General features: G+C 46.6%; 1 protein-coding gene across 3 annotated transcripts in view; it reads right to left on the minus strand.

The window, feature by feature from the left end:
- Positions 1–16,406, minus strand: part of Map2k5 (mitogen-activated protein kinase kinase 5) — a 256,460-nt gene that overhangs the window by 20,485 nt on the left and 219,569 nt on the right. For all 3 annotated transcript variants that reach the window (XM_052763441.1, XM_052763433.1, XM_052763451.1), the window contains 2 exons: positions 15,948–16,009; positions 12,306–12,351 (listed from right to left, as the gene is read on the minus strand). In XM_052763441.1, coding sequence (XP_052619401.1) covers positions 12,306–12,351; positions 15,948–16,009 — 108 coding nt within the window. The remainder of the gene's footprint in view (positions 1–12,305; positions 12,352–15,947; positions 16,010–16,406) is intronic.

Here is a 16,406-nt window from a genome sequence, read left to right on the forward strand (position 1 = left end):
GCTCAGGACACAAACTTGGGGAGTGCTCACTGAAATGCTCTCTCTGCCTCTCCACAGCAGAGAAAGCTTCTGAAAGAGCCTGGACCATGAGTGCAGGAGGCTGTAATCTCACTGGTCCTGAAAGCCCACGATGCTTGCTTCCCGGTGCTTAACCCACTTTTCAGGAGCCCAGCATAGGTTCTGCAGACCTCCTGACAGGGGTCCAGCCCTGCTCTGGAGAAAGACCTTTTCAGCATCTGCCAGCTTCTAGGGTTGCCGGTCTGCCTTCCGAAAGCTAGAGGGAGATCATTCCAGAGGCAAGGCTGTGGCTTAAAAAAAATCATGTTTAATTTAAAAATTAGAAGCTGGAGCAGGCTGTGAGCACAGGGGTTGATTGAAACAAAATTTAAATTCCTGTCAAGCCCATTTAAACACAGGGGCCCTTCATAGACAATTAGCTGCTCCCTATGAACGCTGAATAAACTCAGGCCTGGTCACTGTGAGAAGAGAGGCGCCTACTGTGAGGCACTGGAAAAAAAATTAACTAAAATCAGGCGGTATGAAATATTTAGCCTTCCAGTATATCACAGGGGTCTGCAAGTGTAAACAAGACAAAAATCGATTCCTCGGTGCCCTCAAATCAATCCCCAAAATGGCGAGGGCATCTGCTTTTGCTAAATTTTGTTTACATCGGCAGATTTGCCTTAATTGCGGTTGTTTATCTCTCGTGGTCCCTGGGGCCCTAATCTCCCGATTACTAATACTTAACACTCATTTCACATCTAAAGCTACTTCTAATCCTCAACAGGTTTGGGGGGCTCTTAAAATTATTGAAGCCACAGAGGCGGGAGCCGCAGCCTCTTTGTGAAAGGCCCATTTTCCTATCTACTACCAGCTGGGCCCAATCATCACCAGGGAGCGGACAACAAAGGTGCTAAAAGCCTCCTCTACAATGACTGCTGCTCCGCCGGGGATTGAGCCGATGAAAAGGAGCTTTGATGGGAAATCTGAGCAGGGGCTAAAGCAGTCCGGCCAAATAAAGTTACTGTCATAATCAAATGCTGTCAATCACCATGAAAATCCAATTAAAAAATGTCTCAGCACAGCCCTCTTAAGTAGAAAAATGTACCCTATTTATACAAATTTTTGTCAACTCCACACCGATCCCACAATTAGAAAGTCCTGCTATTAATTGAATCCCCCTCCCCCGCAACCGTAGCCAGAGATGCAGGTCGTGCCGAAAGCCTTCTGTGGGAGCCAAGACAAACACAGGCTATTGGTGTACAATTAAGAGTTAATCGGGTTACATTTGAAAATTCCATTTTTATTTGTGCCAGGGGAACCTTTGCTTGAATAAATGAAGGGTTCCTATTCTCCAACTTCAGAATCGGTGACCATTTATACAGAGAGAGCAGAGCGGTAAAGCAGGATACAGGAGAGAAACTAGTCCATGCTCCAGCAAATGTCTCTCGGTAGACCAGGGCCTGATGTTTAATTCGAATCTTGAAAATTAAATAGAGGACGGAAGGCCCAAATGTCTGCACTGCCTTCCTATAGTCTCTAAATGGCCATGTGAACCTCACATTATCTGCAGACAGGTTTAGCACCCCCCCACCCCCATAACTGTATCCAAAGCCGTAAGAATCCCAGTCCCCAAAGGTCTCGCTCAAAACTGCTACAAATTAAAAAGCAAACAACCCATTAAACAAATCCAGCTGGCTACAACTGTAAACAGGAGGCTTCTCATATTTTTTTCCCCAGCCCCTGACATTCCTGGTTAGTCGCATTAATAATTGATAAGAATTGCATCTATTTATCAGTGTGTTCTCACAGGGAAAACAACTTTGCTATCTTCAACAGCATTTGCCAAGTCCCGAGGACTGGCTTTCAGATCCTTTCGTACCTTCAACAGCTAACCATTTCTGGGCTTCGGCACCCTGACCACTATTCCCCTGAGCACTGGGGCACGAGGGTGGTGTGCAGCTGCTGTGCTGACCATAGAGACCTGGTGGTCTCCGGCTATCTCATCAGGAGAAGAGGGTGCTGGCAGAAGGTCTTCTCCAGGCCTTGGCTTGAGAATGGTCTCTTGATTTGGAATTAACGGTTGGAGGTGAGCTCTCCGGTGGTCAAACGACAGTGGTGTGGAGCAATACCTGCCTTGAACTCCAGGCTGTTCCCACCTCCAGGGCAGGACTGAGACAAGAGTGTTTGCTCTGCTGTTGACGGCCCTGTCCTGCTGCTTTGTGCAATGCTTTGAATATCATCCTGTGAACACAGTAATGTCCTAGGAAGTTAACTATAGCCGGATGAGCTCTCCCAGCAGGGAGTCAAACAAAAAACTTTAATCAGACCATGTACTATCGTATGGGTGTGTCATCATTTCCAGGGATCGCCTGTCCTTGGGTGAGCTTCTTCTGGGGACTTACCCTGTTGGTCTTCAGCTGCTCCTGTCAGAGTAGCATTTATTGACTGGATTAGCGAGAATGGTGCATGCAAAGAATGAGCAATAGCATTTAGCCTAATTGACAGGCAAGGCCCGAGATAGGCACTGAATTATGAGATCATACTCTTCCTTCAGCAGACTTACAATCTAGTCAGAGAAAAAAGTGAGTTTTATTAAACAGCAAGCTTTTCCTCTGGCTGCTCCTTCTAATCACCCAGAGGGCTGTAAAAGACAAAATAAAACGTATCTGTTCCTTGACCACAGGGTTGGAGGTGCTCAGTCTAGTTAGAACCCTCACATTTCTTACTCTAAACCTCTCAGATGATTCTGACGAGCTGTGAGGGTTGCCTCTGCACACACTGACTGGCTCTGGACAGGTTAGCATGTCACCAGGTACTGCGCAGAATAGGGAGTGAGCCCTGCCAGAGGTAAAGCAGGAGGAGACCTTAAGAAGGAATAGGGCTGCTTCTAGGCTGGACACCCAAAGGCAGAACCTGCAGACATCTCAGTGCACCCAATGAGGGGGATGCAGGCTAACAGTACGGCCCCCTCAGCCCCCAGGGAAGCTGACATGAAGGGGGGAGAGGAGGCCAACCACTTCCACTACACCTAAGGGAGCCTCTTTCCTCATGGGCTGTGACTGCAACCCCTCACTGTGCCTTGAAAGGAGATGCTGGGAAGGTGACAGCTCCATAGAACATGAACACTGCAGGCCCGTGTTCAGACAGCTGCAGTCTCAAACAGGTGAGCCACAGCCGTAATAACAGACCGGACTGGAGGCCAGCAAAGTGGCTCAGTGGTTAAGGTGCTTGCTGCCAAGCCTGACCGTCTAAAGAATTTAATCCCCGGGGTCCACATGGTGAGAAGTGATCCCTGAAAAGTTGTCCTCTGATATCCACATGTGTGCCATGATGCTTGCACATACACCAAACAAACAAACAAACACATACATGTAATTACAAGAGAAAGGGATCTGACTTGAAGATGGGGGAGTTATCCTCATCTGGAAACACGAACTGTCAGATCACCATGACTAAGGCTAGACCTTTTCCTGGTCACGTGCATGCATAAAACACACACACACACACACACACATACACACATATACATGTGTGTATTCTTTAAAGTCTCATCATGACCACATCTAAGGAGGAAGGAAGCCTGTTTCTTAGGGTTATAATCCGTCTTGCTGAAGTGCTAACATGCTATCAGAAATTCAAATTAAAGCTGACTGATTTAGCGCTGTCTCAAGCACCCAGACGGGGACTCTGGCATCATAATTATATGCAGTTAAAGTGCTAACATGAGCTTTACTAGAAGATTCCTATGCATACGGAAACACAAACATTACTCTAATGGCCTTTAGAACCCGAGGAAAAAAGCATGGCATGGTTGTCAGTTAGACTCTGTTTGGGGCCACCACCACCCGGCAGTGACTTTGGTGCTGGAAGGCCCCAGTCAGGACTTCTGCCTGTGAGTTCTGGGTGCCACAGCTAACGAGTGTATGGGCCAAGTATAGAACCCAAAGCAAGAACGAGTCAGACACTCAGGAACATTCTAAACCGGGTTTGTATGTGGCAAGCATGTTGGTACAGGTCTGTAATTCTGGGATTGAGATTGAGGAGGACCTCAAGGGAGGAGGAGGGGGAAATAACAGACATATTGCACTTGACACGGGCAGGAGTCAGATGTAGTGAGTGGCATTCACATTCACAAGAGCTTGCTAACCATTCTTAGTATTTTAAAAAGTACAGGTCTCCCCTAGTACCTGGTCCTTGAGCGCCCAAGGGGCTGTGGGGATGCATCTTTTCTGGCTGTCCCCTCTTTAGTAGGATGTGGAGGTGATGCTGGACAGGCTGGGTCCTGTGCTTCCAGAAAGCTGAGCATCTTTCCACCTTTGTGTCAACCACAGAGGACCTCCTGGCCTCAGAGATGAGCCCCTTCTCTGCCCTTCTTCAGCTCCTTTCCCTTCCTCCATAAAACCTTGGTCACCCCCTTTCCTTTGGGTCTTTCTGGTTAATGAATGTTCTTGTTATAAAGAAAGCAGAATAAAAATCATCTTAGTTTGCTAAGTGCATTTTGCCTTTTGCAGTGATCAGAACGTCTGCGTCTCTGGAAAGCAAAGACATGTGTGTGAACCTCAAAGTCATACTGGGATCTCAGTGCAGGAGGGACCAACATCTAACCCAGCATCCCTTCGCTCTTTGAAAGAGACTATGCCGATGTCTGATTTATCATATACTTTGATTAATTGAGAGAATAACCAACCACAGTATTTGAAAATGTAATTACAATCAGGTTCAAGCAAACAGAAAAGCTACCAGTGACAATTTAATTTAGAGGAGTTAAACAAGTTAACATCTCTTTGCAAGTAATTAAATGTTTAAACAGATTTTTCTGGAACAGTTTGGTGTTTATTAGCCCCCAAACATTCCCACCTCTCACACACAAAGCCTTCATGGAGAAATCTGAGGCCATCGTGTCTGCAGCTGGAATCAGGTGGAGGAGCAAACATCCAAAGCCCTGTTGTGATTACAGCTGAAGCCCTCCCCTAAGGCCCCACTCTTGCTTGTCTATCCAGCCCCAAGATTTACGTGGTTCCTAAGCAAACTGTGACATTCCAACAGCAAACTGAGCCCCAGGTTGCTTCTTAGGAACAGGAAAACCAAACTGCGGAAGAGACTAACACAGGACACCCTGTTCTGGAATGCACAGAGAGAGACACAGGGAAAACAACAGGCATTATTAGAGCCTACAGAGAAAACCCATGTTTTTAAACAGTTACCGAAGCAGGATAGTAATAGCATAAAGACAATTTCTGTGCCAGCTTGTTTTTCTGAAATTCTCTCTGCCACTGAACGGCGAGAACAGATAATAACTATTAGTAAATCAAACTCCTCTGCAATATCCAGCTGTGCCTCACGCATTTACATACAGATAGAATGGGTACATGTTTTTAATATGTATGGGATCTGTACTTTTCCCACAGCCCAAGTGTGCGCTACAAAGGAGGAGGAGGAGGAGAATGGATTCAGATCAGCATGAGATAATAAAGTGGCCTCGATAAAGTATTAGCCAGCGATTGATCTCAAACCGGGACGCTGCTTTCTTCTGACCTGCTTACTTACTATGCATAGATTCCATTAAATAGAGCTTAGACATGGGAAGCTCTAGGAAATGCTCTAAATGCATAGAACGATCTTCCACACTGAGCAGCCCAGATTGTAACTGTGGGTGCCTGTGGCCCTCACCCGCCTCTCCTGAGCGACGACCCTCATTGGGGACAGGCTGGGAGGTTAAAGGGTTGCCTGACAGCTGGTGGGAGCCTGGCAGAGTCCCACTGGGAGGACGCTTCCTTCCCCTCCCCCACACCGAGCAAACACCCTCCCAGTGAGTGACCGCCTCCCCCTGAGCTGCTTGTCTGGCCTGGACAGGAATCTGGAAAGAGCAAAATGGGAAGGTAGCCTGGGAGCTGAACAATCACTGAGGGTCACAGTCCCTTTGAAAAACTGGTGACAACTATGAATTCCTCTTTTCAGGAAAAAAAAAAATGCCAATCTGCACATGAACACAGGATTCTGCCTGTAATCTCAGACTCCTCACAGATTTCCCTGGTCAAGGCCCTCTGATCCAGCACATCTCCTGCAGACGAACGTGCGGACATGGAAGGGAAAGGTCATTGCTTTGGGGTGATACAGGGAAGGACTGTGTCTCAGATCCTTGCCAAGTCACAGCCTGGCCTTCATTACCACAGAACCTAAAGGGAGACACTGCCTCAGACGCAATTCTTTGTGGTTTGCAGAAGAGAACTGTCTACACAGCAATGTTCCGCATCCTAGCTTCTTAAAAACTTAAACATACCATTTGAATAGCCAAGTAAGACTAGAACTCCCCTCTCAAGGTGTCGCCCTGTTCCTGACTTTAAGGACCGAATGTGATACTTTGTCTCTTCTGATCTGACCCTGGCATGATGGGACATTTCGTCCCCCACTACTGTTGTGTTTTTCCCCTTTCCTCTCAAGTCTCACCCATCCTTTTGACTGGCAGAAGCTGCCATGGCCATCTGAAGCCTGGGGAAGGGTGTTTCTTCCTCCTCCTTGGCCTCCACTGCCTGGACACTCTGTCAAGGTTTCCCGGAACACGGCTACAGGGCCCAGCAGCATCATGTGGTTCTTTACATGTGAAATCAAGATTACCGGAGCAGAGAGAGCCGGCCCATCAGCATGCTGAAGGCTCACGGCTGCCTTTCCTTCCTGCGGTTTAAAGCCGACTCTCGATTCATGTATCAGGCTCGATGGCTGCAGAAACCCCACTGTCCCCAGCACAAGCGACTTCCCTGTGGTCGCACAGGACGTGCTACTCAGACAGGGTTCCGTGCTGCTTTGACGCAGAGTCTAAGTTTTTAGACTCACACTGCAGTCCAGTCCCTTCTACTTAACACCAGAGTTCACTAGAGGGACTTCTCCGGTGACCGCTCAGCTCGGGGCACTGCCCACCCGAACGCCACCTTTGTGTTCGGAATTCCACCAGGCCAGGTCAAATGGGTTTCTGTTCCAGCAGGCACTAGCGGCTTCCGCTGCTCTGAAAAGGTATGGGGTGCACACACATGGGTGCTTTGCATGTTCTGTCTTGTGAGCCTGGAACGGCCCCCTGAAAATGAATACAGTTCAACCCATCCTTCAGAGGTGCTTTTCTCACACTACCCTCTCCACCCAGCATTTCTCCTAACCATCCTGGTGGGTCCCATACACCTCTTGTCGCGCCTTTAAAAAACTGCTACTTCATTCTGGCTAGCCGGGCACCTGCCTCTCCCCTGTGAGACTCTACCTGTGTGGTTTACTGTCCTTTAAAGGAGCTGCTGGGATAAGCACAGGACTCTGTTCAGAGTGGTCTTTAAATATCTGAATTTGATTTTTTTGTCAGGCTCTGTGATCTCAGAAAGGGATATAGATGTTAATGACGAAAACTTCGAGTGTATTATTATTTGGTGTATTGCATGCACACGAGTATGTGAGTGTGCCTAACCTGTGGAGGCAGAGGCTGACAGGGGATGTCCTCCTCCTCTATAACTGTCCATTTTTTGAGGCAGGGTCCCGCCCTGGAGTTCACTAATTGGCTAGACTGGCTTGCCAGGGAGCCCTTCCCAGAAGCCTCCCGTTTCCCACTTCCAGCACTGGAATCATAGGTACATGCCATGCTCCATTTTTAAAATTTATTTAAGTTTTTCATTTGTACGTGGTGTGTTTGTGTGGGGTGTGTATGTGTGCCCAAGAAGGCCATCAGATGTCCTGCTCTGTCACTCTCCATCGTAGTCCTTGGAGCTGTGTCTCTCCTCTGAAGCTCCCCTTTTCAGCTAGGCTACTGGCCAGTTATCTCCTGACACTCGGCTTTGTTTGGTCGGTTTTTCCAAGACAGGGTTTCTCTGTGTAGCCCTGGCTGTCCTGCAACTTGCTTTGTAGACCAGGCTGGCCTCGAACTCACAGAGATCCACCTGCCTCTGCCTCTCAAGTGCTGGGGATCAAAGGTGGGCACCACCATGCCAGGATACCTGGCCTTTTTTTTTTACATGAGTGCTAGGGATCTGAACTCAAATACACTAGCAGAGTGCTCACACTGACAGAGTGCTCACACTAACAACAGAGTGCTCACACTGACAACAGAGTGCTCACACTGACAACAGAGTGCTCACACTGACAACAGAGTGCTCACACTGACAACAGAGTGCTCACACTGACAACAGAGTGCTCACACTGACAACAGAGTGCTCACACTAACAACAGAGTGCTCACACTGACAAGAGTGCTCACACTGACAACAGAGTGCTCACACTGACAGAGTGCTCACACTGACAGAGTGCTCACACTGACAGAGTGCTCACACTGACAACAGAGTGCTCACACTGACAACAGAGTGCTCACACTGACAGAGTGCTCACACTGACAACAGAGTGCTCACACTGACAACAGAGTGCTCACACTGACAACAGAATGCTCACACTGACAGGGTGCTCACACTGACAACAGAATGCTCACACTGACAACAGAATGCTCACACTGACAAGGTGAGCATTTTACTTATGGCACCATCTCCTCAGCACCTGCTTGCTTTTTTAAAAAAAGAATTATTTTATTAAATTAAAAAAATTATGTGTGCGGGTGTTTTTCCTGAGTGTATGGCTATGTATTACTTGCATGCCTGGTACCCTCAGATGTCAGAAAAGGGCACTGGATCCCCTAGAACCAGAGTTACTGATGGTTGTGGGCCACCATGTGGGTGCTGGGAATTGAACCTGGGTCCTCTGGAAGAGCAGCCAATTGAACCTGGGTCCTCTGGAAGAGCAGCCAGTGCATTCTTAACCAAAGAGTTATGTCTCCACCTCCTTTCCTTTCCTCTCTACTTCCCTTCCCTTTCCCTTTCCCCCTCCCCCTTCCCTTCCCTTTCTTCTTTCTTTCTTTTCTTTCCTCTTCTCTCCTCTCTTCTCCTCTCCTCTCTTCTCCTTCCTTCCTTCCTTCCTTCCTTCCTTCCTTTCTTTCTTTCTCTCTCTTTCTTTCTTTCTTTCTTTCTTTCTTTCTTTCTTTCTTTCTTTCTTTCTTTCTTTCTTTCTTTCTATATCACTGTGTGTTTATATGCACCACATGTGTGCAGGTGCCTACAAAGGCTAGCAGGTGTTGGATCCCATCTCTGGAGTTACAGGCAGCTGTGACTTGCCTGATGTTAGGCTGGGAACTGACCTGGGTCCTCTATAAGAGCAGTGCACACTCTTAAGTGCCGAGCCATCTCCTGAGCACTGGTGACAGGTATGAAGCAACATGACCAGTGTGAGTGCATTCTGCATGCAGTTTAAGGTCTGTGCACCAGAAAACTGTGCCCAGTATAGGGACTTTGGTCCCTTACATGCAAGCATTCTAAAAGCTCCTTGGTCCAGCTTTATAAGACTTCCATTTATGGCATACAGCTATCTGATCTGAAGAACAACAGAGAATGGAGTTTAGCTGAAATGTATATGCATTTTAATGGCCTTAAGAATTTAACCTTGTGCTGGGTGGTGGTGGCCCACACCTTTAATCCCAGCACATGGGAGGCAGAGACAAGCGGATCTGTGTGAGTTTGAGGCCAGTCTGGTCAACCTTGAGTTTCACGTTTAATCTTAGAATGACATGGACAATGATTTTTAAGGCTTGATATTGGTACTTAGGTCTGTAAGGTTATTCAACTAAATACAAAGTCTGAATGCTGCTATGTGCACGGCCAGGTCCTGGGTCCAGGGTGATCTGGACCACCCATCCTGCATTCAGATTTATTCAGGCAGGGCCATGCTGTGTTCCCAGTCACAGCCACACCTGTGTTCACGCAAGAGTTTCCAAATGGGGAATCAATAACTACCATCTTTTCAAGTACCTCATCTTTGATTTTCTTCCTATAACTCGGAAGATGCTGACCCACAGGGAAATTCTGACAATTATGTGGGTCCTGCCGCTGACATAGCCCAAGTAAACCCCTCTTTGGCACCCTGCTGGCTGGGGTTACTGTACTTGCGGAAGATAAACTGCTCTTTTTTTTTTCAAAAGGCACAGGCCCTACCCACAGTGACAAATGGGTGATAGTTCTTGTATTCCAGAGGAGGCTCTTGTCTTCAGATGGGAGCACCATCAAATAAGTTGCAGGCAGAGAGGGTAAAGAGAAAATTAAAGTCACCGGGTGGTGGTGGCACACGCCTTTAATCCCAGCACTCGAGAGGCAGAGCCAGGTGGATCTCTGTGAGTCAGCCTGGGCTACCAAGTGAGTTCCAGCAAAGGTGCAAAGCTACACAGAGAAACCCTGTCTCGAAAAACCAAAATAAAAAAAAAAAAGGACAGAAAATTTAAAGTCCTAGTGTGTTACAAGGAGTAAAGAAAGGGTTCCTTAAGATGGGATCTCTAGGATGTGACTCAGGCTCCAGACCAGGACCCCCTCCTGTGTCTGGTGTTTAACCAGAAGCAGACAGGCAGGTCTCCATCACTTTGACCACTGACTGCAGCCATCTCCCCACTGTTTGCTCCCTCTTCACCAAGTTCTACCAAACAAGGGTTTGCCTCACTTCTGCCAGACCTCTGGGGATAAATTCCACCCAAATCTCAATAGTGAGTACTGTTAAAGAGAAAATTAAGTACAGGAAGGTGTTGCCTGTGACTACGTTTTTCTTTATTATTTTTTTAAAATATATATTTGTTAATTAAAAAGATGGAACAGCACACACAAGGGGTTAAAAAGCGTAGTGTCCACCCGTTAGCCTTATTTTTATGACTTGTATCCTCTTCCTCAGGGGGGTCTTCCTTACTCAACATACATCCATAAGCATTTATGGGTGTACACATGATTTGCAGATGTTTTATTTATAAGTGGCCAGCTCACTGCAGCATCGAACATGCACTTGCCCACAGATATCTGCTTTATGAAACCCCTTTTCTTTGTTTAATAGCTGAATTATGCAGCCATAGCACAGTAATGACCAGGTAAATGAGTCTCCATTTCTTGAACCTGTTCCAGACTTTCTCAAATGTGACTAACTGCAAGATCTTCCAAACCATCAGAGACCAAACAAACAAACAATAAAACCTCCAAACCACTTAACTAGCAAACCAAACAAAACCCCCAACCCTACCTTCAGTCTGGACACAAGACCCACAGTTAGAAATTGCAAAGGTTTTGGGAATGAACTTTTAATTTGACACTTTTAAGAAAAGTGAGACCTAGTCCAGTGTGAAATGAAAGAGAAATGTACCTGCCAGTGACATCAAAGGGACATGCCTATGTGAAGATGGACTGTAGTACACAGAAGTTGGGTGCTTAGAACAAGATCCAAAAGATAAAACCCCCTGAGCCAAAAGAGTAAAATGCACCTTGTTTGAAAAGGCCGAGGTTGGCTGATTGCAGTCACCTGTAGACAGAGGCATCCCAAGGGCCAGGCAGAGCAGATCACACTCACTGTCACTAACGCTCCACCCAGCACCCTTCTAACTGCTCACACCCATCAACGGTCGGTAGTAAGTGAAGGACCATTTGGGAATTGAAAAGGGACCATCTCTGTTCCTTTCCCTGCTTGAATAAAAACTGTCATTTACAATCAAAGCAAGCTTGTCTTGGAGCTGGGAACACAGCACCAGCCACCTCACTGTATCTGTTTCTGAGGAAAGACCAAAGATTCACAGTGAACTGATCTCATTTCATTCCACGTGTATCAAGAGGATCCTATACTACATTCACGATTCCCCGGAGGACCGCACCACGCATTACAAACTTCTTTTGCTGTCTTCTGTTACCAGCCCTGGGACTTCTGAAAGGCAGTAACAGCCAATGCACTAAGTTGTGACCCTTGAATGAAGCAGATGACGAGAGTTCTTCATGAAGCTTCAAAATGGTGGGGTTTTCAAAAGTGAAACTTAACTTCAAGGGTCTGAGCTTCAGAAAAACCTACCCAGGGCTGGGAATATGGGTCAGTAGGCGAGTGCTTGCTTGGTATGCAGGAGACCCTAGGTTCAGTCTCCAGCACGGAAAGAAAATAAGAAAAACCCTACCCAATAAAGTAAGTAATGTTGACTATAGATTGTTTAAATGTCCTGGTTTTAAGGAGGCTGGGGTTGGGGCAGATTTATGTATCACAGGCTAGCCTCACTTAGAGCCAAGGATAGTCCTTCAGTTTCTGATCCTCTTGCTTCTACCTCTCAAATGCCACAACCATGCTAGGTTATTAGGTGCTGTCAATGGATCCCAGTGCTCTGAGCATGCTGGGCAAGTGCTCTACCAAGTGAACCACATCTCCAGCCCTCACGCCAGGCTCTGTTGTAATGCTGAACATAAACCCTGACCTGGAGAACTCTAAGACACTTAAGAAGATTTCACTTACCATCAGTTCCTCGGGTGCTGGTCTTTCTTTGGGCTGTTTCCTCATGCTGCAGTAGGAAGACAAAAGACCCTCATTCATATTTATAATTTTTTTTTGCTGTTAATTTCCACCCCTGTTTCTGCTGGAATTTGAATGTTTGCAAAATGTTGCCGGATATTTGATCACAGTGTGAAACTCCAAGACTGTGTTAATAAAGTTATCCTTGGACCAGGGGGTGGAGCCAGACACTAGTTGACAGGAATTAGCTACAGAGAAGTCAGAGGAGCCAGGAATATGGATAGAGACACACAGGAAAGAGTAGGGAGGGACTTAGACATTCAGCGGTCTTTTCTGTTTGGGGGAGTGGAGAGACACTTCTCTTGCTGGATCTCTGGCCAGAAAGGAAGGTCAGCTGGTTGCTTTTCGGCTTCTCTGATCTAGCAGGTTTTTACCCCAACATCCGACTCCCGAGTCTTTATTGGTACATAGAATGATAGAGACTTAGTTAAAACCTACATTTGGCTGCCATGGCTGAGCTAAGTTGGGGCTGGCAGGCCAAAGGGTGCAGACGGTAGTTAAAATATCAGCGGATGCTGGTGCGGCCGCTAAGCCAACAGATAACCAAGAGCAAATCCATCAGCTCAATGCTTGTCCAAAGCACTAACACACATTCCTGATCTTATGCTGGTCTTGAGTCAGACTTCTGGGGACATTGTGAATCAGAATTCTTTTATTCAAGTTACTGTTGAAGTAAAGATAAGTTATTGTAATTCTCTTTTTAAAAGCTTTATTTATTTTATGTGTGTGTTTGTCTGCATGTACGTATGTGTAGCATATGCATGCCTGGAGCCCACAGAGGTCAGAAGAGGTGTCAGATACCCTGGGATTGGAGTTATAGGTAGTTAGGAACTACTCTGTGGGTGCTGGGAACCAAACCCAGATCCTCTGCAAGAGCAACAAGTGCTCTTAATCACTGAGCCATCCCTCTAGTCCTGTAATTCTATTTTTGAAATCACTGTGGATTTTCTTCTTCCTGACTCAGTTGCCAACTTATTTCAATCTTAAATTCGAGGAACAATATAGTTCTGTTTTGGATGGTGACAGTCAGGTCACATGAGAAAACCCTCTGGTTCTGGCGCTCAATGATGAGCTGTAAATAAATGTCACAAGTATAGACGATGTCACGAGACCAGAGATGGCTCCTTACACCTCTTCTTGACTTGCATTTATTTTCGCTAAGATGCAAGGTGCTAATTCATTTCACAGTTGTGAGACAGTTAAGTTTAGTTAAGCCCTTTAAAGAATTACATTGTTCACGCAAACTCTTTCCTGTCTTCTCTCCAGAAGCTCCAATTAGTAGCAGCTGCATGTACTTAGCTATGTGATGAAGGACCAAATGGTACAGAGGTGATGGTGGGCAGCTGCCTACCTGTGGCCATGTTTGTTCTATACTCAGAGCATTTGTGAGATGAAGTCAGGAGAGAGACTGTGAATTTTCTGACAATACTTTTTTTTTTTAATAGAGAGAATTAATGATCATTTGGTAAACAAGAACCATAGCTATGAACCATTAATGACATCGAGGACATTTGCCTTCTCTATAAATAACCATATGCACCTCTCAAATGCTGCATCCATTAGCGAGTGATTCAAGCTGTCTCGCCAGTGGAGTTGGTAACAGTCCTAATCTGACATTCCAAAGTAGCTGTATCTCTTGGGAAAACAAGGCTATTACCCGGGATCCCTTCTGTTTCAGCTGACATCTGTGGAGACTTTAACACAGGTTACCCTTCTTGTCTCCAGAAAACTTTTATATAACAGCCAATTAATGTTTTGGATGGGAGGGTGGTAAAGCTTCACACACTGTTCTCCCCGGGTGCCTGGCTCACTCCACCTCCAAGCTGGTCTCAGACCACACAGAGACCACGCAGAAATCCAACCTCTCTCTGTGATGCCCAAAGTCAGGGCTCCAGGCAGCCCGAAACTGCAGTTTGTTTCCTAATTTCTGCATCTAGTGGGACATGATGTACTTCTGAGTGTTTTCAGGAATTGCATGTGTAGGAAATTAAGAGATTAATCTGTTTCTGGACCAGGGCTCTAACGCACAGTTCTAATGAGCTTCAAGAGCTCATGAGCCTGGTGTTTAATTAATAAGCATTTTCCCCAAGTATGGCATGCTTTGAAAACAAAAGATTTTTGGAGTAAAAATAGTTTCTAGAAGCTACAGAATATGACATAAGTATTTTAAGTAAATAGAAGCAATTACAATTTTTAGATCTGGGGGAAATTTTCTTCCTCATTTCTTTTCTGGTGGAATATAAACCCTATGAGACATTTTCATTAAGAGGTAACATATCACACTCAGTCAAAAAGGTGATAAAGCTTGACATTTATATTAAGGAATATTTCTTGGTTTCACTTTTGTGTAACCATCAGATGGATCATGAGAGGGGGAGGGGACAGTGCACAGCCATTCTAGTTGAGCGAGGACTCTGAACAGCTGCCCACACCACCTTGAATGGTCCCAGAGCAACGGCTTCTCCTGGCAGGGGCTGCCTGTGCACCCTGCAGGAAGGGGGAAGGAGGGAGAGAAGCCAGGGAGTTATGAAGGAGTTTCAGAATGTTTGGTGTGTCCTGCCTCCTGCTCTGGAGGTCACCATTCCAGTGTCCCCGATCTGTCTCCTCTCTCTGGGGTAATTCCCCATGCTGGGGTGAGCCTGAGGGCAGCGGAGCAACTGGCCCCCTGAGGCCACCCCACTGAAGTCCAGCAAGATTGGGGACATGGAGAAAGGGCTAATAAAAGAAAGATGTGTCCTGCCGGGAGGCAAAAGGCAGAGGGCTGAAAAAGAACCCTGGGTTGAAAACCTTCTGTTTCTTCAGGGTAAAATGATAAGGCCTTGCTAGGAGGCTCCAACGACCCCTTGTGCAAAATCCTGGATTTTCTCTCAGTCCCTCGAGGGTTGGAGTGGGCTCAACAAAGGTCTCTGTGATCTTTAACATCAAACTTCAGTGAGGCGTGACCCTAGGGTTGTGTTTAAAATAGACCCAAGGACAAGGTATTTACTGAGAATCAGGTGAATTAATAAACGGCTGCTTTGGCTAAGGAACAGGCAGTTTTTTTTTTTTTTTTTTTTTTTTTTTGGTTTTTCGAGACAGGGTTTCTCTGTGTAGCTTTGCGCCTTTCCTGGAACTCACTTGGTAGTCCAGGCTGGCCTCGAACTCACAGAGATCCGCCTGGCTCTGCCTCCCGAGTGCTGGGATTAAAGGCGTGCGCCACCACCGCCCGGCGGGAACAGGCAGTTTTATGGCTAACGAGGTTACATTAAAAAAAGCTTCACAGGTCCATCAACAGGGCGATGAAATGATGTATATTGGGAAGAAAATTCAGAGGACGGCAACAGTGCCTGTGTTGGAGGATTCCCCTTCTCAGTAGTTTACTAAGTTGGGAGGGGGGCTCTGAAATTCACCCACAACCCTTGTGTAAATAACATTTACATAATTTAAACAATTTCTTGGCGTTGTTGCCCCAGCTGCCCAAGGCCCAGAAGCCCCTCCCGTCTCCAAAAGGAAGCAGGGAGAGTCACAGGGTCTCAGGGAGCCTCGGAGTTAATGGCATGTATCATTTACATTGAGGGCATGGCGGGCTTGCAAACGGGGACTCACCACTGAGTGATGAAATGTACAAACGGCTCCGAGAACTCGCCAAGCGGAAGGACTGGTGAATCCTGGGAGGGAGGAGGAAACAAGTCACCCAAAGTCACAACAACAGTTTTTGTCGTCGTCGTCCCCCCCCCCCCCCCCCCCCCGGCCCCCTTTTTTCCTCTTCCACCCTCCACCCACACCTCACCGAGGAGCTGGAATGGCGGAAGGCCTCATCCAATTAAAAGGACTGGCTGAACCCTCCTCCACACAGGGAAGTAGAGATGCCAAATTTCGAGCCCCACACATTTTACAATGGTGAGAAGCACAGGGCGGAGAGGGGGAGGTGAAGAAAGGACAATGATAGCCACAGGGTAGGAAGGAAGGTAGGGAAAGTGTAAATGAGAAATTAATGATTATTTAAGTAACACACAAATGGTCTTGTAATTAACAAAGAGCTGGGAAATTATTCTTGTTCTGACC

This window comes from Peromyscus californicus, unplaced genomic scaffold, assembly GCF_007827085.1.
Source record: "Peromyscus californicus insignis strain IS unplaced genomic scaffold, ASM782708v3 Scaffold_11__1_contigs__length_118956290, whole genome shotgun sequence".
Classification (NCBI taxonomy): domain Eukaryota; kingdom Metazoa; phylum Chordata; class Mammalia; order Rodentia; family Cricetidae; genus Peromyscus; species Peromyscus californicus.